Genomic DNA, 25,943 nt, shown 5'->3' on the forward strand with positions numbered 1-25,943 from the left:
TTCCACCAAAGTCACTCCTGCAAGGTAGCATGAAATGATGGGCGTGGAAACGGAGCTCAAAAAATGGGCCTGCACAAAGACGCAGGGTAGCACATCTCGATAGGTAGCACAGTTTGATCGAACAACGGTACATTAAAGAGAATCATACTGTAATTCAACACAAGTTTTCTGACAGTAACACACACTGGCTCAGCACTAGTAAACAGATGTAAACAGCTGTAAATATCTGTCAGCACTAATACTGAACAGACGGTGAAAACTTAGTTTAAAATCTGTCGTTATTTTTAACAGTTTTAAAAGAGGCTAATATTACCCAAAATAATATTTACATTATTTACATTTACGTCATCATTCCATCCTTTACACTTCTATCTTACAAATAAGAAAAGTCACAGCAGCTCACAAAAATACACTGAATTATCAGTCTAGTGATTGGCATAAGGTCCAAATAAGTCAGAAAAAGGCAGCATGCAGCTTCAATAAGTGTGTGTGTGTGTGTGTGTGTGTGTGTGTGTGTGTGTGTGTGTGTTTTCTGGGGGACAGTGTAATCACTGAACAATACTCCCTTAGTGTACATGGGAACACTTGGATAAAAGGAAATCAGAATTAAAAAAATTTATTAACAATTTTCATCTCAGGTCTCTTTTCTTTTTTTCTGTCCTGATGGACTAAATGCCGTTTCCTTTCTGCAGACTGAGGAACAGCGTCAGTGAGAAATCCTGCACTGCTTTGGCTTCAGCTCTCTGTACAAATCCATCACACATCAGACAGCTGGATCTGAGTGAGTGCAAACTGGGAGACTCAGGAGTGGAGAAGCTCTGTGATCTACTGAAGAAACACGAGTGTAAACTGGAGACACTGCGGTGAGTAACTCAGTGATGAAACACACCAAGTTTTATAATAATGCAGAACAAGGGCGCCTGCTAGTGGGGGGACTGGTGAAGATAAACTGCCCTTTAGGTGTGAATGAGTGTGTAAAAGTGTGTGTGCATGGAGCCCTGCAATGGACGGTGTTCTGATGGTTTGTGGTGTTCTACTGAAAAATGCTAACGTAGCGCTAATCGACAGCAGAGTCCATCGATTTATGCTACTTTGTCAAAAACTGCTCCCGTTGATTATTGATATGATTTTTGTACATCTCCTAAAGATATAACTCACAACAAGTTACGTTACATATTTATTTACTTTACAAACCAGGTCACGTGTACTGTCCGAGCTTGGCTTGCATGTTTTGATTGACATTTTTAAAGTAGCACATTTTGATCTACCAATATTCTCCATCAAATAATGCTCCCAGTAGATACACATTCTCTTTTACACCTCCAGTCCCTCCAAGGGCGCTGTCAGAGCATGGGGAGCATGTTTTGATACTCTATTCTCATATTCTGAAATATACATTTCAGATTCCAGCAAAGTCACTCCTGCAAGGTAGCATGAAATGATGGGCGTGGAAACGGAGCTCAAAAAAATGGGTCTGCGCAAAGACGCAGGGTAGCACATCTCGATAGGTAGCACAGTTTGATAGAGCAACGGTACATTAAAGAGAATCATACTGTAATTCAACACAAGTTTTCTGACAGTAACACACACTGGCTCAGCACTAGTAAACAGCTGTAAACATCTGTCAGCACTAATACTGAACAGACGGTGAAAACTTTGTTTAAAAACTGCCGTTATTTTTAACAGTTTTAAAAGAGGCTCATCTCATCTCATCTCATTATCTGTAGCCGCTTTATCCTGTTCTACAGGGTCGCAGGCAAGCTGGATCCTATCCCAGCTGACTACGGGCGAAAGGCGGGGTACACCCTGGACAAGTCGCCAGGTCATCACAGGGCTGACACATAGACACAGACAACCATTCACACTCACACCTACGGTCAATTTAGAGTCACCAGTTAAAGGACCCATGGCATGGTGGTTTGTTGATGCTTTAAACGGGATCGTGGAGGCTTCCGGATGTTATATCCACAGCCTTTCTCGAAATGAACCCTCGGAACGTAGATATATCCTCCTGGAAGAAAGCCCCATTTCAGCGCTTTTCCCAGTGCGTCGTTTTGCTAATGAGAAGCATGGAGGCAGGGAAGTGTAGAGGGTGGGGGCGTGCCATGGGGAGAGGGGCTGCCGTCTGCCTCCCAAGCCGGCCGAGAGCGCTCCTCGTCGGGCACGGCCAGGCGGGCAAATGCCCTGGTCCGTCCGCCCTGTCTAAAAAAAATGGTACAACTCAAGTCCATGGTAAAACTGGGACTTTGTCGCGTTTTTTTCAGCCTGAGGCCCATGGTAAAACTGAGCAGTTTTACCATGGAGGAGTGGGGACTTTGCCGTTTCCTCCCCCCAACTCGCCCCTGGGAGAACCGCTGCCTCCACGGGCGGCCGGTGCCGCTGGAGGGCCGCCCGCGCGACCTCGGCTCCCGACAAAAGATTGGATCTAGGGCTGACTTTCAATTGATCGCGTCGATGGAGCTGCTCTGCCACTCACGACACCCCGGCCCAGAATCAGGGAAAAATACCGCGCGCTGATGTCATTAAGGTGCGATGCGAGGAAATAAAATAAATTCAACAAATGTTTGGGTTTTTACTGAACAAACAAATAAAATGAATGAGTGACTTAAAAAAAAGAATGTGGGTGTCTTTGTAAAAACTGTTTTGATTGGCTATTATAACAGAGGTAGCACAGAGTACCTGGCTAACTGCAGGAAGCGGTTAGCTGCACAGCTAATGTAGCCATTGCAAACGCACCAATTTTAAAACACGGCAAAACGACTTAACAGTTATACACTTACTTGTTCGGTGTTTGTGGCTGATGCGGCAGGGATGCTTGGTACGGACCCAGGCTTCAGTGACAGTTGATGTGCAAAACCTGCCCTGTACTGTCCCAAGTTGTGGAAACATTCATCAGGAAAATGCTTCCGACAAACATACACCGTCTTAGGTAGACTCGACGGCGTATTATTGAAGTAAATAAAATTAAGCCACTGCGTCTTCAGGGGCTCTCCCATCGGCAGTAAAAACAGACTCTTTTCTGTGTTGTCACATCCATGTACAGCGCAATTTCCATGTTTCGCTCGCTTAGGTGATGCCATGTTGTGTCCTCTATGGTCTCCTCACTACAACTGGGCGGGCAATCCATACAGTGGGTGGGAATCCGGGGGGGGGGGGGGGGGGGGGGCATGGGGATCATCTCCCTTGCTGACGTAGTAAAGGGAAGAGCTCATCAACGCGCCGTTTTGACGCGCCATTCTCAAATGTTGGGCATAGTTTGGTTTACACATTATGAAATTTCTAGCCACTGGGGTGACTTAAGAAGGTCAGAGGAACTCATTTTAACGTTAAAAAACCTCAGAAAGTGAAAATTTCATCCCATGGGACCTTTAACCTAACCTGCATGTCTTTGGACTGTGGGGGAAACCGGAGCACCCGGAGGAAACCCACGCGGACATGGGGAGAACATGCAAACTCCACACAGAAAGGCCCTCGCTGGCCACGGGGCTCGAACCCGGACCTTCTTGCTGTGAGGCGACAGCGCTAACCACTACACCACCGTGCCACCCAAAAGAGGCTAATATTACCCAAAATAATATTTACATTTATTTACATTTACATCATCATTCCATCCTTTACACTTCTATCTTACAAATAAGAAAAGTCACAGCAGCTCATGTGGCAGAGTGTGATTTGACAGATAGGAAAAAGACTTGATTTAGAGAAAAGACTGAACACATGTCATTTATATTATAGAACTGCCACTTTATAGAAATTTCAGTGATATAATTCACTCCTGCTGAGAATAAATTCACCAGCAGATGGCGCTCTCACATAGGAATACACATAGGAAGCTTGCAAAGAGCTGACGTCAGAACGAAGTGTTGCCAATGAATGAATGTCCGTGAATGAGAGCGCTATCTGACCTGCTGCATCTTTGTGTATTCCCAACAGGTAAATACACTCAAAACATAATTCTGTAAACAGTAACACTTATAGGAGCGCAGATAGCGGCCTGTGTAATGGTTGTAATGGGATTAGCAATGAGTTTTCCTGTCAGTTGTTTGTGGTGCAGCGAGGGCGGCCAGTTAACGGTCACCAGTGAAGCCGCTGAGTGTTTGGTACAAAATCACCTGCCAGCTAAATGAGGAATGCAGTTTGGAGATGGATATGTAATGTATGAGGTTTACTGTGAAATGTGCTGGTAATGAATATGTTTACCGTAGCCTAAACATGCTAGTAATGAATAGTGCAGGTAGTTGGGTTTGGTTCTGTGTTTCCCTCAGCCCGAATGAACGAACGTTAGCTAGCCTAATGCTAATCGCGATTGCTAACTCTTAGCATTTAAGCATTACAGTAGAGGGAACTGGTCTGTATGTGGTTGCTGAGGGAAGGATATACCAAGACACGATTGTTCTTTAAAGTGTTGTGTGTCACACTATTTCTGTATCTATTTTATTGTTATTCCCTGTTGAGTGAGAAATGTAAATTGAATGGCAAGAATATTGAGGTATTTCACCCACGTGACCAAGTCATGTGATGCTGCCATTTTGGACGTCACGGCTCGAATCAGTTTGAATGCGAGGAAGGCGACAAACAAAAAACATAAAAGAAAAAGGAGCGAGATGCAGAAAACACCTTCACTATCCAGCGACGTAGGGCATTTACAGGGCGAGCAGAGGGAGAGGTATTTGCAAAAATTGAGGTTAGCAGGCTTAGAGAACGACGTTTACCTGCTTCCACCAGGATTGTTCACTGACCCATCGCCATACACAGGTTTGGGCGATTAGAAGAGAATATTGAATAGAATATTATTTTCCTTTTGATGAATAAAGTTTATAAATACTACTTGTATCATGTCATAGCCGGAGTGCGCCAGCGAGCTCCCCCGGTGCGCCAGCGAGCTCCCCCGGCGCCCAAGCGTGCTAGCAAGCTCCCCGGCGCACTAGCGAGCTGCCCGAGCGCGCTAGCGAGCTCCGGCGCCCGAGCACGCCAGCGAGCTCCTCCGGCGCGCCAGCGAGCTCCTCCGGCGCGCCAGCGAGCTCCTCCGGTGCCCGAGCGCGCTAGCGAGCTCCCCGGCGCGCTAGCAAGCTCCCCGGCGCGCTAGCGAGCTCTGGCGCGCTAGCGAGCTCCCCGGCGCGCTAGCGAGCTCCCCGGCGCGCCAGCGAGCTCCCCGGCGCGCCAGCGAGCTCCCCGGCGCGCCAGCGAGCTCCCCGGCGCCCGAGCGCGCTAGCGAGCTCCCCGGCGCGCCAGCGAGCTCCCCAGCGCGCTAGCGAGCTCCCCGGCGCGCTAGCGAGCTCCGGCTATGACATGATATAAGTAGTATTTATAAACTTTATTCATCAAAAGGAAAATAATACATGACAAACAGGAGAACAAAATGTTTGCTACATGCAACCCTAGACAAATTAACACTGCCTTGTTTCACTGCTCAGATGGGTTAAAACACTGACCCATTTACTTTTTGCTATATATTTTATCAAAATTGCGTTGACTGATAAACTAACCTGAAATTAAATGATCACTGCAAAGTCTGGAGTACTCTGTTGGCTCCCAATCCTGTCTCTTCACAGCTGCAATCCATTTGGCCCTCTTGTCTGGGTCAGTAGGAAACCGGTAAAAGGAGCGTCCTGCACGCTGTCCCTGTCTGTTGTGGCAGCCCACAGCACAACAAGCAAACACCATGGTTATTTATAGAGTGCTTACTGACAAATTAATCTATTCTAGGTGTCTGTAACACATTTTTTTCCAAGCTGGTTCTCCCTCTCTGTCTGCAGCGTTAGTATGTAGCTTGCCGTCCAAAATGGCGGACACCGGGGCATCATGTGACCCTGTGACGTCAGGTGAAATACCTCAATAAGCAAGACAAATGTTGTTCCGTGGTGGGAACGTTACAAATGCGCGTGCAGGCACAGGAACACACACACACACACACACACTACGCACCCACCCACAAACACACTAGATCTTCTCCCAGTAGACACTAAGATTTATCTGCATGTTTACTATGTAGAGAGAGACATGATTATTGATTGAAATGCAGACTGTTATTGTTGATGTAAGATGTTGAATTTGGTTACTGGTGAAATACTTCCTTTTAATGGAATACATGTCCATAGAGAGTGAATGCACACACAGTATTTTGTCTATTGTAAGGGACCAGAATGTGGCATATGATCAGTTGTATGTTAAGTAACACCTATGTTATTATTTACAGTTAGTATGGAATCCAATATGAAAGAGCTGACATCAGAACGAAGTGTTGTCAATGAATGAATGTCCGTGAATGAGAGCGCTATCTGACCTGTTGCATCTTTGTGTATTCCCAACAGATGATATTTCATTAAATATGTTACTCCAGACCACAGTGTCATTTTTTGGGACCCCTAACACTCACAAAATACACTGAATTATCAGTCTAGTGATTGGCATAAGGTCCAAATAAGTCAGCAAAAGGCAGCATGCAGCTTCAATAAGTGTGTGTGTGTTTTCTGGAGGGCAATGTAACCACTGAACAATACTCCCTTACTGTACATGAGAACACTTGGATAAAAGGAAATCAGAATTTAAAAAAAAAAAATTCACCTCAGGTCTCTTTTCTTTTTTTCTGTCCTGATGGACTAAATGCCGTTTCCTTTCTGCAGACTGTGGAACAGCGTCAGTGAGAAATCCTGCACTGCTTTGGCTTCAGCTCTCTGTACAAATCCATCACACATCAGAGAGCTGGATCTGAGTTGGTGTAAACTGGGAGACTCAGGAGTGGAGAAGCTCTGTGATCTACTGAAGAAACACGAGTGTAAACTGGAGACACTGCGGTGAGTAACTCAGTGATGAAACACACCAAGTTTTATAATAATGCAGAACAAGGGCGCCTGCTAGTGGGGGGACTGGTGAAGATAAACTGCCCTTTAGGTGTGAATGAGTGTGTAAAAGTGTGTGTGCATGGAGCCCTGCAATGGACGGTACATTAAAGAAAACCATACTGTAATTCAACACAAGTTTTCTGACAGTAACACACACTGGCTCAGCACTCGTAAACAGCTGTAAACATCTGTCAGCACCAATACTGAACAGACGGTGAAAACTTGGTTTAAAAACTGTCGTTATTTTTCAGAGTTTTAAAAGAGGCTAATATTACCCAAAATAATATTTACATTTTATTTACATTTACTTCATCATTCCATCCTTTACACTTCTATCTTACAAATAAGAAAAGTCACAGCAGCTCACAAAATACACTGAATTATCAGTCTAGTGATTGGCGTTAACTTTCAGATATAAGACATACAGTTTTGCATGTTTATGATTTTTGTTGTGTTTAATTAAGAGTGATGAAAGGTAAGAGTGATGAAAGATGGAAATGGAAATGTGCTGACAAACAAAGAGAGTGTATTAAGAAGGTGGAAAGAGTACTTTGAGGATTTATGAAATGAGGAGAATCCAAGAGAGAAAAGGTCAGATTCGTTGGAGACAGCAAATCAGGAAGCAGAGTCGGTTAGTAAGGATGAGGTGAGGGCAGCCATGAAAAGAATGAAAACTGGGAAAGCAGTCGGACCAGATGGTATCCCGATTGAGGCTTGGAGATGTTTGGATGAGACGGCTGTGGAGTTCCTAACGAGATTGTTTAATAAGATCTTGGAGAATGAGAAAATGCTGAATGAATGGAGAAAGTGTGTGCTTGTCCCAGTATATAAGAATAAGGGAGATGTACAGAGCTGCAGTAATTACAGAGGGATGGCGGCGCGCACACACGCAGCGGCTCCTCTCTGTCCCGACAGAACGGTGTTTTCGTGTTGTTTGTGTTTTAAAACAGTGTGTATCTGTTCGTCTTTGTCGCGTCCATTAGTTTCAAGGTGCACATACTCCCATGAGTTTCTGCTCGACATCCGCAGAACTTTATTCACGGATATAAATCCAGCGGACGCGGAAGTGCTACGCAGCTACGGTTTGCTCCGGAGGCCTGCCCGAGCACCGACCCCCACTCCTGCATCCAGCCGGCAGTGGAAGCACCACAGGCGGAACATGCGGAAGCAGAAGATAGGCAAACGCGAAGGTGTCCGAGCTAGGCTAGCGCCTACTCTTTTAAGTTCGTTTCTTAAGACACGTATTTTTAAGTATGTTACCTCGCTTGTTGACAGTTTCGGCGAACACTTCCGCCTTCTTCAAAACAGTCACCAGATGTCGAGTGGTGACGTGCCTTATCAGCTGATGTTACTCTATGGAGGCGTGAACGTCCCGCCCAATTTGACGTAAGCGGGCGCAGAGGACCATGAACCGGGATGAGGGAGCGTACGCGCTGTCACACACCTGGAGCGCCGTCCTGGGGCAGCGACCTGACAGCAGGAGGCGTGGACTACCTGTCAAATTGGGCGGGACGTTCACGCCTCCATAGAGTAACATCAGCTGATAAGGCACGTCACCACTCGACATCTGGTGACTGTTTTGAAGAAGGCGGAAGTGTTCGCCGAAACTGTCAACAAGCGAGGTAACATACTTAAAAATACGTGTCTTAAGAAACGAACTTAAAAGAGTAGTTATAATTATCAGACATAATGAATTTTCACTATATAGGCTAGCGGCTATCCCTACCATCACTCTGGCCAACGTACGCTCGCTGGACAACAAGCTGGATTATGTCCGCCTGCTCCGCTCATCTTTTAAGTCTGTGAGTGGGTGTTGTGTCCTTGCGTTTGTGGAAACATGGCTTAACGACAGCGTCCCGGACTGTGCCATTCAGCTAGCCCGGCTAACATGCTACCGGTCAGACAGAGCGCGAATCGAGGGGGGGAAGACTCGTGGTGGAGGACTCTGTGTTTACATCAGTGATGCCTGGTGCCGTGATGCTGTTGTAGTCTGCAAACACTGCTCACTGGTGGAGTTTATGATTATTAAGTGCCAGCCATTCTATCTGCCAAGGGAATTTACAGCCATACTGCTGGTAGCATTATACATCCCTCCCGGCTCCAATAGAGATCTTGCAGTCACGTGACCGGAAAGTACACAGCCGCCATCTTGTCGGTAAAAAACACAGCTGAATATTGCTGCACTCGTGTACAGAATGGATCAATTTCAACCGACGGACTACAGGGCTCATTTTTCTAATGAACAGATAACTAGATATATGTCTAAAATAAACGATCTACAGATTAGTGACACTTATGGCTTACTGGACGTAGTTTTCACGACCGTGTCAGTGGATTTTGAACTGCCAGCGGAATACCCAGACGTGTATAATTACCTCATTAACTTTCCCTCGCTGTTCAGTGGTGAAGCACTGCGTGCTTATAAATCTCTGGACAGTTATCTTTACAGAAATTCAGGATTTGTCAGCGACTCAGATGTGGCATCTTGTAAACAAGAAAATAACAATCCTCATTGGACGGGTAAGTCACTTAAGTATTGAGTATAGCACTGACCAGCCGATTATAGAATAGAATAAGGTAATTCCAGCTGTAATTCCAAATCGTCCGTCTTGTTTACCATGGATCTGGCGTTGGAGAGATAGAGGCTTAGCAGTGGAGATTTGAGTGGCTGTTTTCTGAGCTTAGTCAACAGGCCGGCTCTGCAGCCTCGCTTTTGCTTCCGCTCCCGGCGCCGCCTCCTTCGCTGTGCTTCCGATAACAATCCACGGAGACCCTGCTGGTCTCGCTATCTCGTCCGGAATGTTGTGCATGCGATGGAAATCGCTACAAACCGTCATTTTCTGCTGGAAACCAATGTCCAGTAAGTCCATACGGTTGTAGTGGATGTTGAAGTCCGATACAGACGAACAACACGCAAAAATACACACAAAAAACATATAAACCGTGCACAGGTAGGGAGAGCTTGTAGCCGCAGCCGTTGTAGTAGAATTGTATATAGTAGGGTTTTCCAGAAGAAAAGGTAGAAGTAGAAGCAGAAGTAGAAGGCGGAAATATGGCGTTTGACCGACAAGATGGCGTCTGTCACAATCTGGATCGGCTGTGACGTCATATGCAAGTGCTCCATAACAACAGGAGTGAAGCACTGAATGAACTCTATCAGCACATCAGTGAGCAGCAGACAGCCCACCCAGATGCTTTCCTCATCCTGGCTGGGGATTTCAACCATGCAAACCCCAAAAGCGTATTTCCAAAACTCTATGGACATATCAACTTTCCCACACGTGGAAACAATATTCTGGACAATGTTTACACCATGCATAAAGACGCCTACAAAGCCCTACTCCTCCCCCACCTTGGGGCCTCAGATCACTCCACTGTTATGCTAATGCCAGCATACAGGCCGCTGGTTAAAGTCACCAAACCAGCTAAAAAGCAGATACGTGTGTGGCCAGAGGGGTCCTCAGAGGCACTCCAGGACTGTTTTTCCACCACTGACTGGAGCATGTTTAGACAGGCGGCCACCTACAACAACACCACAGATCTCCAGGAATACACGGAGACTGTCACTGCCTACATGAGGAAGTGCATGAATGACGTTACGGTCACCAGAACCGTCTCCATTCGGGCCAATCAGAAGCCATGGCTGACAGGGGAAGTCTATAGGCTCCTGTGGGCTCGGAACGCCGCCTTCAGAGCTGGGGACGAGGTGGGGCTGAGGACAGCTAGGGCCAATCTGTCACGAGGTATCAGGGTGGCCAAGAGACAGTATTCCAGGCACAGTGCTGACCATTTCAACGACAGCAGAGACACCAGGAACCTGTGGCAGGGGATTCAGACCATCACAGACTACAAGCCCTCGCCACAGACCTGTGACAACTCCACGTCTCTGCTGAATCAGTTGAACGACTTCTTCGCTCGCTTTGAGGCAGACAACAGCACCACGGCACAGAAGACCCCACCACCTCCCGGTGACTAGGTGTTGACGCTGTCCCCAGACAGCGTGAGGAGAGCTCTCAGGATGACAAATGCACGAAAAGCTTTGGGTCCTGATAACATTCCTGGTCGTGTCCTGAGAGACTGTGCCGAGGAGCTCACAGATGTCTTTACAGACATCTTCAACATCTCGTTGAGCCAGGCTGTTGTCCCCACGTGCCTCAAAGCCACCACCATCATCCCGGTCCCGAAGAAGCAGTCTCCCTCCTGCTTCAGTGACTACCGCCCTGTCGCACTCACTCCCATCCTCATGAAGTGCTTCTAGCAGCTAGTCATGAGGCATATCAAGTCTGCCCTCCCCCCCCACCCTGGATCCTTTCCAGTTTGCATATCAATCCAACCGTTCGACCGATGACGCCATCTCCACTGCCCTCCACTCAGCCCTCACCCACCTAGAGACAAAAGACTCGTATGTCAGAATGCTGTTCATAGACTTTAGCTCAGCATTCCACACAATCATTCCTCAGCAACTCATTCACAAACTGGATCAGCTGAGACTCAACACCTCCCTGTGCAACTGGCTGCTGGACTTCCTGACAGGGAGACCACAGACTGTACGGGTCGGCAGCAACTCCTCCAGCACCATCACACTAAACACGGGGGCCCCCCAAGGATGTGTGCTGAGCCCCCTCCTCTTCACTTTGCTGACCCACGACTGCACACCAACATCCAGCTCAAATATCTTCATTAAGTTTGCGGATGACACGACTGTGGTGGGTCTCATCAGCAATGGCGGAGACAATCTACAGGAGTGAGGTGAGCCGCTTGGCCATGTGGTGCAAGGACAACAATCTCCGTCTGAACGTGGAGAAGATGAAGGAGATTGTTGTGGACTTCAGGAGAGAGCACAGCCAGCATGCTCCACTATCTATCGATGGTGCTGCAGTGGAGAGGGTGAGTAGCACCAAGTTGCTGGGTGTGCACATCTCTGAAGACCTGTCCTGGAGCAACAACACCGCATCACTGGCCAAAAAAGCCCAACAGCGTCTGTACTTCCTCCGCAAACTGAGGAGAGCAAGAGCCCCGGCCCCCATCATGCACACATTCTACAGAGGCACCATCGAGAACATCCTGACCAGCTGCATCACCGTGTGGTACGGCGCCTGCACCGTGTCCTGCTGCAAGACTCTGCAGCGCATCATGAGAGCAGCTGAGAAGATCATTGGTGTCTCTCTCCCTTCTCTAATGGATATTTATAACTCCCGCCTCACCCGCAAAGCCATCAGGATTGCAGGTGACCCCACCCACCCATCTCACAGCCTCTTCAGCCTGCTGCCGTCGGGGAGGAGACTGCGGAGTCTCCGGGCCAAAACCAGCAGGCTCAAGAACAGTTTCTTTCACCAGGCGGTCAGGAGGCTCAACTCCCTCCCTGTTCTGCCCCTCCTCCCCCCTCTGCCCCCTGCCACAGATTCTGCCCGCACACCCCCCTTCAGCATCTGACATGTCATCCTCACAGTTCCCCCCCCCCCCCAACACACACACACATATATACATACATCTCATCGTTCATTAACACACTGAACTCAGGGACCGCACATCTCACTTTACTTCGCTCATTTGCACTATTCCGCACTACCTCACCTTAACGGCTGCTAGTTTGTTTATTCTGCTTATTTCATGTTTACCTGCTGTACCTCAAGTGCCCTTGACTGTTTGGTTATTTGTACCAATTTGTGTGTGTGTGTGTGTGTGTGTGTGTGTGTGTTTAGTCTAGTTAATATCTAGAGTGTTTATATTGTCTGTTTGAGTGTTTAGTCTGTCTTGTTCTTATCTAGTGTTTATACTGTTTATTTATACTGTTTATATTGTTTGAGTGTTTAGTATGTGTAGTTCCTATCTAGAGTGTTTATACTGTTTATATTGTTTGGTTTTTTTCAGTTATTCTGTTTTTATTTATTGCATTGCCAATTTGCACCGTGGGTCAGAGAGGACTGATATTTCATCTGTGCTGTATGTCGAGCATGTATAGCATATTTGACAATAAAGTTGACTTGATACTTGAGAGAGGGATAAAATTGATGAGCCACACCATGAAGATATGGGAAAGGGTATTGGAGGCGAGATTGAGAAGAAAGGTAGCAATCTGTGAACAGCAGTACGGGTTTATGCCAAGGAAGAGCACGTCAGATGCAATATTTGCTTTAAGAATGTTAATGGAGAAGTACAGGGAAGGCCAGAGAAAGCTACATTGTGTGTTTGTAGACCTGGAGAAGGCATACGATAGAGTGCCGAGAGATGAGTTATGGTATTGTATGAGAAAGTGTGGCGTGAATGAGAAGTATATCAGAGTGGTGCAAGACATGTATGAGAACAGTGAAACAGCAGTGAGGTGTGCGGTTGGAACGACTGAATGGTTCAAGGTGCAGGTGGGACTCCATCAAGGATCTGCTTTGAGTCCTTTCTTGTTTGCCAGAGTGATGGATAGCTTGACGGATGAAGTGAGGCAAGAGTCACCATGGAACATGATGTTTGCGGATGATATTGTGATATGTGGTGAAAGTAGAAAGGAGGTTGAGTTGGGTTTGGAGAAATGGAGGTATGCATTGGAATGAAGAGGAATGAAGGTGAGCAGGAGCAAAACAGAATACATGTGCATCAGTGAGAATGGGGATGAGAGTGTAGTGAGGATGCAAGGAGTAGACGTAAAGAAAGTTGGTGAATTCAAGTACCTGGGGTCAACTGTGCAGGAAAATGAGGGCTGCGATAGTGAGGTGAGAAAGAGAGTGCAGGCAGGGTGGAGCAGTTGGAGAAGGATTTCAGGAGTCATTTGTGATCGGAAAGTTCCAGCAAAAGTGAAAGGTATGTATAAGACAGTAGTGAGACCAGCTGTGATGTATGGATTGGAGACGTACCCTTAACGAAGAGACAGGAGGCAAAGTTGGACGTGGCGGAGTTGAGGATGTTAAGGTTTGCGATGGGAGTGACAAGGTTGGACAGGATAAGGAACGAGTACATTAGAGGGACAGCACATGTGGAGAGCTTGGGAATGAAGCTAAGAGAGATGAGACTGAGATGGTATGGGCACATCCTGAGAAGAGATGCAGAGCATGTGGGAAGGAGAATGTTGAGGATGGAGCTGCCAGGCAAACAAAAACGAGGAAGGCCAAAGCGAGGACATGAAAGTGGCAGGTGTGGTAGAGAAGGATGCGGAAGACAGGGAGCAATGGAGACGAAAGATCTGCTGTGGCGACCCCTAATCAGGAGCAGCCAGAAGTTGTTGTTGTATTTAATTTGCTAAAGCTGTATATGTTCACATATGTTTCCTTACACTGAATGACAAAGGTGAAACTCGTATTGTGAAAGGAGTGGATGTGGTCGTTCGAGGGGAGGAAGATGGAGGTTGATTTGATTTTATTCGATCATAATGTAAAATGAAGTACAAAATACATTAAAATCAGGATTACACAAGAAAGCGCAAGCACTTATTTCCATTGTGGTCCCATTAAAACACATAAAACAGCAATGGCAACGTTATGATTTGACTTACTATTGACTCACTGTACTATGTAAATGGTGAAAATAATAACAACCACAATAATAATAATAATAATAATAATAATAATAATAATAATAAATTGACTTAAATTGACTAAACTAGTAGACAATGAAAATGTATTGTATAGACTAGACTGGAATTTGATTATAAAATTTGATTTCAAAAAGTATGACTAGTACCTATGGATAACAATTATAAAGTAAAATGTTGTATATATTGATAGTAAATATTAAATGATGATTAGATGATGATAAAATAATATAATAGCAAATAATAATACTAGACCGGACAATTCCCCGGGGGAAATTGTGAGAGGATGCAGTGCGCGAAGCAATTCGGTCACGCATGTTTGCTGGCCGTGAATGTGTGACCTGCTATGATGTTTCAATGCAATGATTGTGTGTGTGCTTGACACAGCAGCCGTCATGAAGAAGAGCTATTCAAGAGTATAAACAAAGTGACTACAGGCGGAAATTAGCATGTACTGCTATAACCTGGGACAGACATCTGTCCTTACCACAAGGATAATGTTTAAATTTGTGCACTGTCCCTTTTAAAAATAAAATAAACTCTAAGAAGAGTGTTTGTAGTTTGTATGTACGAACATAAGTGTTCCTAATAAAGTGGGCGGCTAAGGTGAGGCCTGTCGGCTGCCCTCTTCTCAGTTTGAGGCTTCTCATTCAAAAACTGTAAATCCTATCCTTTAGTTAGACACATTGTGTGAATCAGGACAAGTTTTCCTACTACTTTTGAGAAAATCATGTCTGTAGAGTGAAATTTGTGGCTGAAAACACAGTTTAAGCGAGAAAGTTTGAGCTTTTTTTTGAAGCCGCCTACACTCTGAGTTAACGAGGTGCACTGGTGTGTAACGCAATAGACACCCATTCAAAAGCCGGATTTTCTCCCGGAACCCACATGGCGTTTGAGCCGGGACTGATCCGAAAGTGTAAAACCTAGCAGAAAAGTTGAATGCCAGATCCACAGAGGAGAAGTTTTCCTACGTTTTAGAGTTTGAATCATGTCTCTAGGTGAAAGCATGCCAGAGCAGCGGACGTTTGAAAAACGTTGAAAAAGTGCTTTTTTTTCCAATTAATTCCATAGAAATGAATGGGGTTTTTTTGGGCGATTTTTTTCGCGACTACGTCGCGAAAAAATCGTATTCTGCAGAGAAAAGTAATAGCATAGCGAGTCCGATCGAGCCGCACGTTTTGATATATTGTTTGTCTGTGTGCGACGTACGGTTGTGTGACCTGCTATGAAGCTACAATGCCATGATTTATGTGTGTGCTTGAGACAGCCGCCCCCCTCCCCTCTCTGCTCCCTTACTGAAGCCAGTCGGCATGGTGACGGGCCTGAGCAGGTTAAGACACACAAGATTTTGTCAGGTGTCTGCTGTATTTTGCTAAGGACCAGGCCTCGAACAACGACAAATAACTCGTGAATGAAAGCAGCTATTCACAAAATTCTTTCACAGTGAGCGCTAGAAGGGTCTCCTGAATCAACTGATGTAATTTTTTGTCTGTAGTGTTAAAAATGACGACACTAGAACGAGTTAAAAATGAGTGACTTTTCTTTCACGTTTATAATGGGTGTCAATGAAGCCTCTCGGCTGCCCTCTTCTCAGTTTGAGGCTTCTCATTCAAAAACTGTAAATCCTATCGTTTAGGTAGACACATTGTGTGAATCAGGACAAGTTTTACTACTACTTTTGAGAAAATCATGTCTGTAGAGTAAAATTTGTGGCTGAAAACACAGTTTAAGCGAGAAAGTTTGACCCTTTTTTTTCAACCTCTCTCCACTCTGACGTAACGAGGTGCACTGGTGTGTAACGCAATAGACACCCATTCAAAAGCCGGATTTTCTCCCGGAACCCACATGGCGTTTGAGCCGGGACTGATCCGAAAGTGTAGAACCTAGCAGAAAAGTTGAATGCCAGATGCACAGAGGAGAAGTTTTCCTACGTTTTAGACTTTGAATCACGTCTCTAGGTGAAAGCATGCCAGAGCAGCGGATGTTTGAAAAAGTGCTTTTTTTTCAATTAATTCCATAGAAATGAATGGGGTTTTTTGGGGCGTATTCTATAGAGAAAAGTAATAGCATAGCGAGTCCGATCGAGCCGCACGTTTTGATATATTGTTTGTCTGTGTGCGACGTACGGTTATTGAGTTATTCGAAATCAATATTTGCGTAGGAAGAAGAAGAAGAAGAAGAAATACGTAGAACAATAGTTGCAGTGCTTTGCACTGCAACCTATGGGCTCCCCTAGGGGAGCCCATAGGTTGCTGTGCTGCAGCACTGCATCCTAATTAAGAAAGACAGCAAAAACATAATGAAAATAGAAATAATCTGACTGACAGCAGACAATAAACAAAAAATAAAGTAATATGAATGATAATAAAAAAGTATAAAGTAATATGAATAATAATATTAATAACAAACGTTTTTATAGATAGAAATATGATAAGATCAACTAAACAACAGTGAAAAAAGGGGAAAAGCTATACAGACAACAGAACAGTAATAAGAATTTTGACTAGAAAAAAAATTAGTAAAATAAAAAGGTGTTATTTTCTTGCTGTGTAAGACCATTAAAAAAGTTATTCTTCACTGACAGTTTGAAACTGGACTTGTTCTGAATACTTTTAATATTGTTGGGGAGTCGATTCCAAATTTTGATTGCTGAGTAGTAAAATGATGTTTTTCCAAATGATTTTACATGTGGAACGTGCAGAGCATTGTTACTGGATCTGGTATTGATATTGTGAACCTGGTTAATATTGATAAAATTATCATTGAGATAGTCTGGTGCGGCGGCACGGTGGTGTAGTGGTTAGCGCTGTCGCCTCACAATAAGAAGGTCCAGGTTCGAGCCCCATGGCCGGCGAGGGCCTTTCTGTGCGGAGTTTGCATGTTTTCCCTGTGTCCGCGTGGGTTTCCTCCGGGTGCTCCGGTTTCCCCCACAGTCCAAAGACATGCAGGTTAGGTTAACTGGTGACTCTAAATTGACCGTAGGTGTGAATGTGAGTGTGAATGGTTGTCTGTGTCTATGTGTCAGCCCTGTGATGACCTGGCGACTTGTCCAGGGTGTACCCCGCCTTTCGCCCGTAGTCAGCTGGGATAGGCTCCAGCTTGCCTGCGACCCTGTAGAAGGATAAAGCGGCTAGAGATAATGAGATGAGATAGTCTGGTGCCTGATGATGGATGATGCTATGGACCATATTTAACTTTAGTTGATGGACTCTTAGCTCAACTGGCAGCATACGGACCTGTTCAAATTCCTGTGCCCCAATATGGGTTCTGGCTGGTGCATTCAAAAGATACCGAATTATTTTGTTCTGGGTACACTGCAGCCTGTTCCTGTGCTTCTAAGTGAGGCCAGTGTACCAAGATGCGCTGGCATAATCAAAATGGCTCTGGATGAGAGCAGACACTAGGAACTTTTTAGTTTCAAGGTTAATATTTTTAGCTTGCCTATACAGAAACTTGAGCTTAGCATTTGACCGGCCAATAATGTTCTTTACAGTCCTGTCTCCAGATAAGGATTGGTCCAGGTCAACTCCTAGGTACTTGACATAGGAAGAGCATGTCAATGTTTTTCCAGCACATTGCACCTCTATTGAGTTGCACTGGTGCAACTTCTGTTTTGAGCCAAAAAGTATTGACTCAGTTTTTCCCAAATGTAGGGACAGCTTGTTGTCTACCAGACATTCTCTAACTGATTCCAGCTCTGTAGACAGGGATTCTTGAATGTCAATACATGATTTGCCCGAGACAATCAGGGCAGAGTCATCTGCGTACAGAAGCAATTTGCAGGTGACTGATGATGGAATGTCATTAACATATATCAAAAACAAAAGAGGGCCTAGTATGGACCCTTGGGGAACACCACAAGTAATGTCTGCAAACGAAGACAGTGTTCCACCCACTTCCACCATCTGTTTGCGATCATGAAGATACGACTGGAACCAGTTAAGGGCTGGACGCTGTAATCCAATGGCTTCTAACTTACAGTGGGGCAAAAAAGTATTCAGTCAGCCACCAATTGTGCAAGTTCTCCCACTTAAAAAGATGAGAGAGGCCTGTAATTTTCATCATAGGTACACTTCAACTATGAGAGACAGAATGGGGGGGAAAGAATCCAGGAAATCACATTGTAGGATTTTTAATGAATTAATTGGTAAATTCCTCGGTAAAATAAGTATTTGGTCACCTACAAACAAGCAAGATTTCTGGCTCTCACAGACCTGAAACTTCTTCTTTAAGAGGCTCCTCTGTCCTCCACTCGTTACCTGTATTAATGGCACCTGTTTGAACTCGTTATCAGTATAAAAGACACCTGTCCACAACCTCAAACAGTCACACTCCAAACTCCACTATGGCCAAGACCAAAGAGCTGTCAAAGGACACCAGAAACAAAATTGTAGACCTGCACCAGGCTGGGAAGACTGAATCTGCAATAGGTAAGCAGCTTGGTGTGAAGAAATCAACTGTGGGAGCAATTATTAGAAAATGGAAGACATACAAGACCACTGATAATCTCCCTCGATCTGGGTCTCCACGCAAGATCTCACCCCGTGGGGTCAAAATGATCACAAGAATGGTGAGCAAAAATCCCAGAACCACATGGGGGGACCTAGCAAATGACCTGCAGAGAGCTGGGACCAAAGTAACAAAGGCTACCATCAGTAACACACTACGCCGCCAGGGACTCAAATCCTGCAGTGCCAGACGTGTTCCCCTGCTTAAGCCAGTACATGTCCAGGCCCATCTGAAGTTTGCTAGAGAGCATTTGGATGATCCAGAAGAGGATTGGGAGAATGTCATATGGTCAGATGAAACCAAAATAGAACTTTTTGGTAAAAGCTCAACTTGTCGTGTTTGGAGGAGAAAGAATGCTGAGTTGCATCCAAAGAACACCATACCTACTGTGAAGCATGGGGGTGGAAACATCATGCTTTGGGGCTGTTTTTCTGCAAAGGGACCAGGACGACTGATCCGTGTAAAGGAAAGAATGAATGGGGCCATGTATCGTGAGATTTTGAGTGAAAACCTCCTTCCATCAGCAAGGGCATTGAAGATGAAACGTGGCTGGGTCTTTCAGCATGACAATGATCCCAAACACACCGCCCGGGCAACAAAGGAGTGGCTTCGTAAGAAGCATTTCAAGGTCCTGGAGTGGCCTAGCCAGTCTCCAGATCTCAACCCTATAGAAAATCTTTGGAGGGAGTTGAAAGTCCGTCTTGCCCAGTGACAGCCCCAAAACATCACTGCTCTAGAGGAGATCTGCATGGAGGAATAGGCCAAAATACCAGCAACAGTGTGTGAAAACCTTGTGAAGACTTGCAGAAAACGTTTGACCTCTGTCATTGCCAACAAAGGGTATATAACAAAGTATTGAGATGAACTTTTGTTATTGACCAAATACTTATTTTCCACCATAATTTGCAAATAAATTCTTTAAAAATCAGACAATGTGATTTTCTGGATTTTTTTTTTTCTCATTTTGTCTCTCATAGTTCAAGTGTACCTGTGATGAAAATCGCAGGCCTCTCTCATCTTTTTAAGTGGGAGAACTTGCACAATTGGTGACTGACTAAATACTTTTTTGCCCCACTGTATCTATCATTATTCTGTGATCTACCGTGTCAAATGCCTTCTGAAGATCAAGAAGGGCCATGCCTATGTAATGGCCTTTGTCTTGCTCCTGTTTAATATAGTCAGTCAGGTGAACAAGACAAGTATTAGTGGAATAGGTAGATCTGAAGCCAGACTGAAATTGATAAAGGAGCTTATTAGCTCGGAGGTACGCGTCTAGCTGATCGTAGACAACCCTCTCTAGTAATTTAGATACTGTGCTCAGGATTGAAACAGGTCTGTAGTTACTAGCTTCGAGCTTGTTACCTTTCTTATAAAGAGGAGTAACCCTGGCAGATTTGAGGTCTGCTGGTATATCTCCTGTTGATAAAGACAAATTTAGAATATGAGTCAGGGGGGCAACAATGACCGTAGCACCATCTTTGAGAAACCTAGGAGACAACTGGTCAAGACCAGTTGCCTTACCAACTTCAAGTTTTGACAACAGATTGAGGACCGTTTCTTCCGTGACACATTGGAGAGAGAAACCGTTTTCAGGCACACCTAGTGAATTATAATAAGAATTTACATGTAGTTTACCATATTTTCCACTACATTCTGGCAAACAATCTACCAGTTTTGAGGCGACAGTAGTAAAGAAATTATTAAAACAATTTGACACCTTTGATTTGTCAAAGCATATGTCACCATCAATATCTAAACCAACATTACATGTATTGTTTGATGTTTTCGATGATGTTCCTAGACTTTTGAGTACATTCCATAGCTTTTTTGGTTGATTATTAAGTTCTGATACTTTATTACCTATATACTCAGATTTGGCCTCTTTTTTTCTGTAAGTTACCAGGTTTCGAAGTTTTATATATTCTTTGTACACTTCTTGTCTTTCTTGAGATTTACATTTCTTGAATTTGCAAAAAGTATAATCTCTCTCATTTATTAAATCCAGAATTTCTCCAGTCATCCATGGCTCACTTCTATATTTGATTCGAATGTATTTCAAAGGAGCAAGGCTATCAACAACACTCAAGAAATTAGTTTTGAATCGGTGCCAGGATTCATGTACATATTCACATGACAACACATTTTGCCAGTCAACCTCTTGGAGTTTGGTTATAAAATTCTCCTTACTGTATCTTTTGAGTGATCTAGTTTTTATACCACGATGTTCATTAACAGGCAGTTTTACTGATTTACGTATACAGTAGGTTAATAAGTGATCACTGACACAGAAATCTAAAACACCATGTCTACTATATTTGCTAGGATCGGACACAAGCATAAGGTCAAGAACTGTCACCGTGGTACTAGTTATCCTTGTAGGCTCGGAGATCAGTTGGGTCAAATCTAACATCCGAATAAAATGACTGAGAGACTCGTGCAGTTGTGAGCCACTGGTATCGAACACTTTGTAATCTGTGTTAAAATCACCCATTATGACACACTCAGAGTCGTTAAAGTTAGAACATTCTAAACATTGTTGTTCCAGAACACTGTAAAAATCTAATTGCTTGGGAGGACGATAACACACACCCAGTAAGACTGGTTTACATTTTGGTAGGAACAAATCAACCCATACAGATTCAAGACCACAACCAATGTCCTTTCTAGGATTAAAAGCAAAGTCATTGCGAATATAAAGGCATACACCACCACCTTCGCGGTTGCGATCCTGTCGAACGATGACAAAACCTGGCACTTCTACCTCTGAGTCACTCACTGAAGAGTCAAGCCATGTTTCGGTGATGCCTATCGCAGCGATCTTTGTATTGCCAGCGAGTGCGCGTATTTCCTCAATCTTTGGAAGCAGACTCCGTACATTAAGATGAACAAAGATAACTCCCTTGGATCGTAGATGCTGGTAGGTTAGATTGACACCAAATGATGAGTCCGGATCATCAAGTGGTGATCTGCATTTCCCATCTGATATAAAATTAGAGCTGTCATCAAAGAATGAACGGGAGAACGGGGGGAGTACACACCTGTCACAAAGCCATTCCTGGTCCGTTTCCCCAAGCCGGCGGTAGACAGAGAGTGGCATATCGATACACTTTCTATGTGTCCAGGTATCACAAGAGTCGCAGCAGATTGCCGCTTGATTGTCACGTACATTCCTTTCACATATCCCACATGGGTACACAGCATTTGCTGGGCCTGGATGAATTTCAACATCGCCAGACAACAGCAGCAATAAAACAAAACAGTACCAGCAAGAATCGACACTTCGCGTCGATATGGTTTGTTTACGTTTTCTTCTGTCATGGCGGAAGTCAATGTTGCCACCAAAGATCAGCGTCCCTAGCAGCGATTTCTTCAGCCATGATATCACATCATCACGGTCACAATCACTCATCAATCGTATCCTTCTGTGATCTATGAAGCTTCTATCACCTTCAGAGCAAATCCTTTTCTTACTGAGTGAAGAAAGACTGTACAAACTTGTAAATATGACAAGGACCATTAAAGTCAAACGAAAAGCCGCCATTGCTGTTCGAAAACCAGAACTGCCGACCCCTTATGTGAATAAAGTTAATTTCATTGTATATTGGAGTTTATTAAGATTAGGATTATGATGTTAAATGTTTCCAGTCTCTCGACACCACCTCCTCTCCTCTAGCCTGTAGCCATCTTTCCTGCCATTAAAACGTGTCAATAAAACTTTTGAAGAGGGTCTTATTGTCATGTAACAGGCATAAGGTCCAAATAAGTTCACAAAAGGCAGCACAATTAGTGTGTGTGTGTTCTGGGGTCAATGTAATCACTGAACAATACTCTCTTATGGCCCTTTTCCACTACCCTTTTTCAGCTCGCTTCAGCTCACTTCAGCCCAACACGGCTCGCGTTTCGACTACCAAAGAACAGCACGACTCAGCTCGCTTCAGCCCTGCTTAGCCCCTAAAACTCGCACCGTTTTGGAGTGGGGCTGAAGCGAGCCAAACCGTGCCGAGTGAGGCTGGGGGCGTGAGCAGACACTCCCCTGTGCACTGATTGGTGAGGAGGAGTGTCCTCACATGCCCACACACGCCCCGCGAGCACGCTGGGATCTGTAAACACCGCAAACCCGGAAGAAGAATAATTACGAATTACGAGAATTTCTGAAGCCTTATGCGCCTCGCCTCATCTATACGCTCTTGCCAGTATCTGTTGGCGTTGTCGGTGACAACAAGCCACAGCACCAAGACCAGCAACACTAACAACTCCATGTCCTCCATGTTTATTGTTTACTATTTGGGTTGTGAGACTACCGCTTAAAAGCTCACTGATGTCACTGTTTGCGCCGCTTAACGACATCACCTGACGTCCACCCACTTTCGCTAACTCCACCCAATGTGTCCACCCATTTCCAGCCAGCACGGTTCAGCGCGGTTGTAGTCGAAATGCAACTTCAGTGTACATGAGAACACTTGGATAAAAGGAAATCAGAATTTTTAAAATTTATGAACAATTTTCAACTCGGGTCTCTTTTTCTTTTTTTCTGTCCTGATGGACTAAATGCCGTTTCCTTTCTGCAGACTGAGGAACAGCGTCAGTGAGAAATCCTGCACTGCTTTGGCTTCAGCTCTCTGTACAAATCCATCACACATCAGAGAGCTGGATCTGAGTGGGTGTGAACTGGGAGACTCAGGAGTGGAGAAGCTCTGTGATCTACTGAAGAAACACGAGTGTAAACTGGAGACACTGCGGTGAGTAACTCAGTGATGAAACACACGAAGTTTTATAATAATGCAGAACAAGGGCGCCTGCTAGTGGGGGGACTGGTGAAGATAAACTGCCCTTTAGGTGTGAATGAGTGTGTAAAAGTGTGTGTGCATGGAGCCCTGCAATGGACGGTACATTAAAGAAAACCATCCTGTAATTCAACACAAGTTTTCTGACAGTAACACACACTGGCTCAGCACTAGTAAACAGATGTAAACATCTGTCAGCACTAATACTGAACAGACGGTGAAAACTTAGTTTAAAAACTGTCGCTATTTTTAACAGTTTTAAAAGAGGCTAATATTACCCAAAATAATATTTACATTTTATTTATATTTACTTCATCATTCCATCCTTTCCACTTCTATCTTACAAATAAGAAAAGTCACAGCAGCTCACAAAATACACTGAATTATCAGTCTAGTGATTGGCATAAGGCGCGGCACGGTGGTGGAGTGCAGTGTTTCTCAACCACCGGGCTGCAGCGCATTAGTGGGCCGCGAAGCGCCATCTAGTGGGCTGTGAATTTTTTTTCAAGTTAAAGCTAATTTTTAATCTTTAGGGTACAGTTGCTGGGTTGAATCTGACGTCACATCCACCTCATTAAGCTACGGTCACACTACAGCTCGCGGTGCTTTGCGACGGGTTATTGATGAAAATGAGGCATTTTGATGGCGACATACACGCGAGCTAAAAGTTGTGGTCACACAGTCGGTGAACACTTGACTGTCACGCGTTTGTGCACTTAAGCCTGGTGCAGCTCGAGCGGCCGCGTGCACTCACGGAGCGCGTTGTGCGCGTGATTGGGACCCAGTCGTTATGGGGAACACCTGACGCTGATTTGAGTGCAATCAGCACGCACAGATACGGAAGCTGTTCTCACAGAGGCTTTGCGAAGTATTGTCATCATCACTGTCCAATTTGTTTCTAGCCATGTTTATAACGCTGTTTAAATACCCTTTCTGTTTTGCTTTAAAAACAAAGAAAAAAAACACACAACACTTGGAAGACGCTCTGGACTCTTACAGTAATGCATTTATATCTGAGGACTTCAGTTGACTTGCTAACTTTAGGGCTGCAGATGTCATGAACAGTTTTGCACTCAAGTTTCCATCAATGAACAGTTTATAACTTCAACAACACAGACTTCCTGTTTAAACTATAATGAATTTCCTGGTTCCACAGTTATACTTTGTGACTCTATAGGACACAGTTATAGAAGTGAGTTATTTATACTCATGCTTTCTGTTATCACCCAGATGAGGATGGGTTCCCTGTTGAGTCCGGTTCCTCTCAAGGTTTCTTCCTCATGTCATCTGAGTTTTTCCTCACCACCGTTGCCACAGGCTTGATCATTGGGGATAGATTCGGGATAAAATTTGCTCATGTTTAAAGTCTTTAATTTTCCGTGAAGCTGCTTTGCGACAATGTCTGTTTGTTAAAAGCGCTATAAAAATAAACTTGACTTGACTTAAATATCACGCCTGCTAATAAACACTCTTCCTGCACTTAGATCCGTCTACCGCCGTCTATCGTGTAGTGTCCTGATCCCCAGATCTTTTACCCAGCCACATATAAAAAGTTGTTCTCCTCCAGGATCTTCCAGGTTTTCATCTGTGTGTCCGTGTAGAACGATGTCTGCAGCAGCAGGTAGTCTGAGATGTCGGGGAACTCAACGGATGGATAATTTTCCAACTCGTAGGAAAAATCCTTCTTTGTTAGCGTGTAAGGATCTAATCCCATTGAGTGGGTTCTATATCCACTTCTTGGTTTTAATAACGTGCTTGTTTGCTGAACACAAACATGGCAATGAGTTCTTGTGTTAATGGACCAGACTCCACTTTTGGATCATTAATCCCTTTGGTCTGAGAATGACCTGCATGCATGGGTTTGGCTTCTGGCACATCCATACAGTTTTAAATACAACACCTACAATTAAAAACTGTCAGTCCTGTGCGCTGTGGCGTGTGCACCTGAAGGCACGCCTCGGGCTGTGTGAGCACCGAGTGAGCTCCAGCACGCGCGCCATGAACAAGACGCACCTGAACTCAATTAGCGAACTCTCTGTTTGGCTATTTAAGGACTGCACTGATGCAGTAGCATCGCGAAGTATTACACTACATTACATACACATTACCGAGCCTTTCTTCCCGTGTTCTTGTTTTCCTGGTTTCTTGATTCTTGTGCCTTGTTCTCGGTCTCGTTGTGCCTTTGATGTACTGTTTCCGCCTCGACCGACCCTTTACCCGTTTTCATGTTTCTGATCTTGCCTGCCGTTTTGGACTGTTTGCCTTTGTGTGTGTTTTCTGCACTTTGTG

At 44.7% G+C, this 25,943-nt stretch overlaps 1 protein-coding gene across 1 annotated transcript in view; it reads left to right on the forward strand.

The window, feature by feature from the left end:
- Positions 1-25,943, forward strand: part of LOC132888209 (protein NLRC5-like) — a 951,571-nt gene that overhangs the window by 40,833 nt on the left and 884,795 nt on the right. The window contains exons 21-23 of the mRNA XM_060924270.1: positions 693-863; positions 6,624-6,794; positions 23,439-23,609. Of these exons, the coding sequence (XP_060780253.1) occupies positions 693-863; positions 6,624-6,794; positions 23,439-23,609 (513 nt within the window). The remainder of the gene's footprint in view (positions 1-692; positions 864-6,623; positions 6,795-23,438; positions 23,610-25,943) is intronic.

The sequence above is a fragment of the Neoarius graeffei genome, chromosome 6 (genome assembly GCF_027579695.1).
Source record: "Neoarius graeffei isolate fNeoGra1 chromosome 6, fNeoGra1.pri, whole genome shotgun sequence".
Classification (NCBI taxonomy): Eukaryota; Metazoa; Chordata; class Actinopteri; order Siluriformes; family Ariidae; genus Neoarius; species Neoarius graeffei.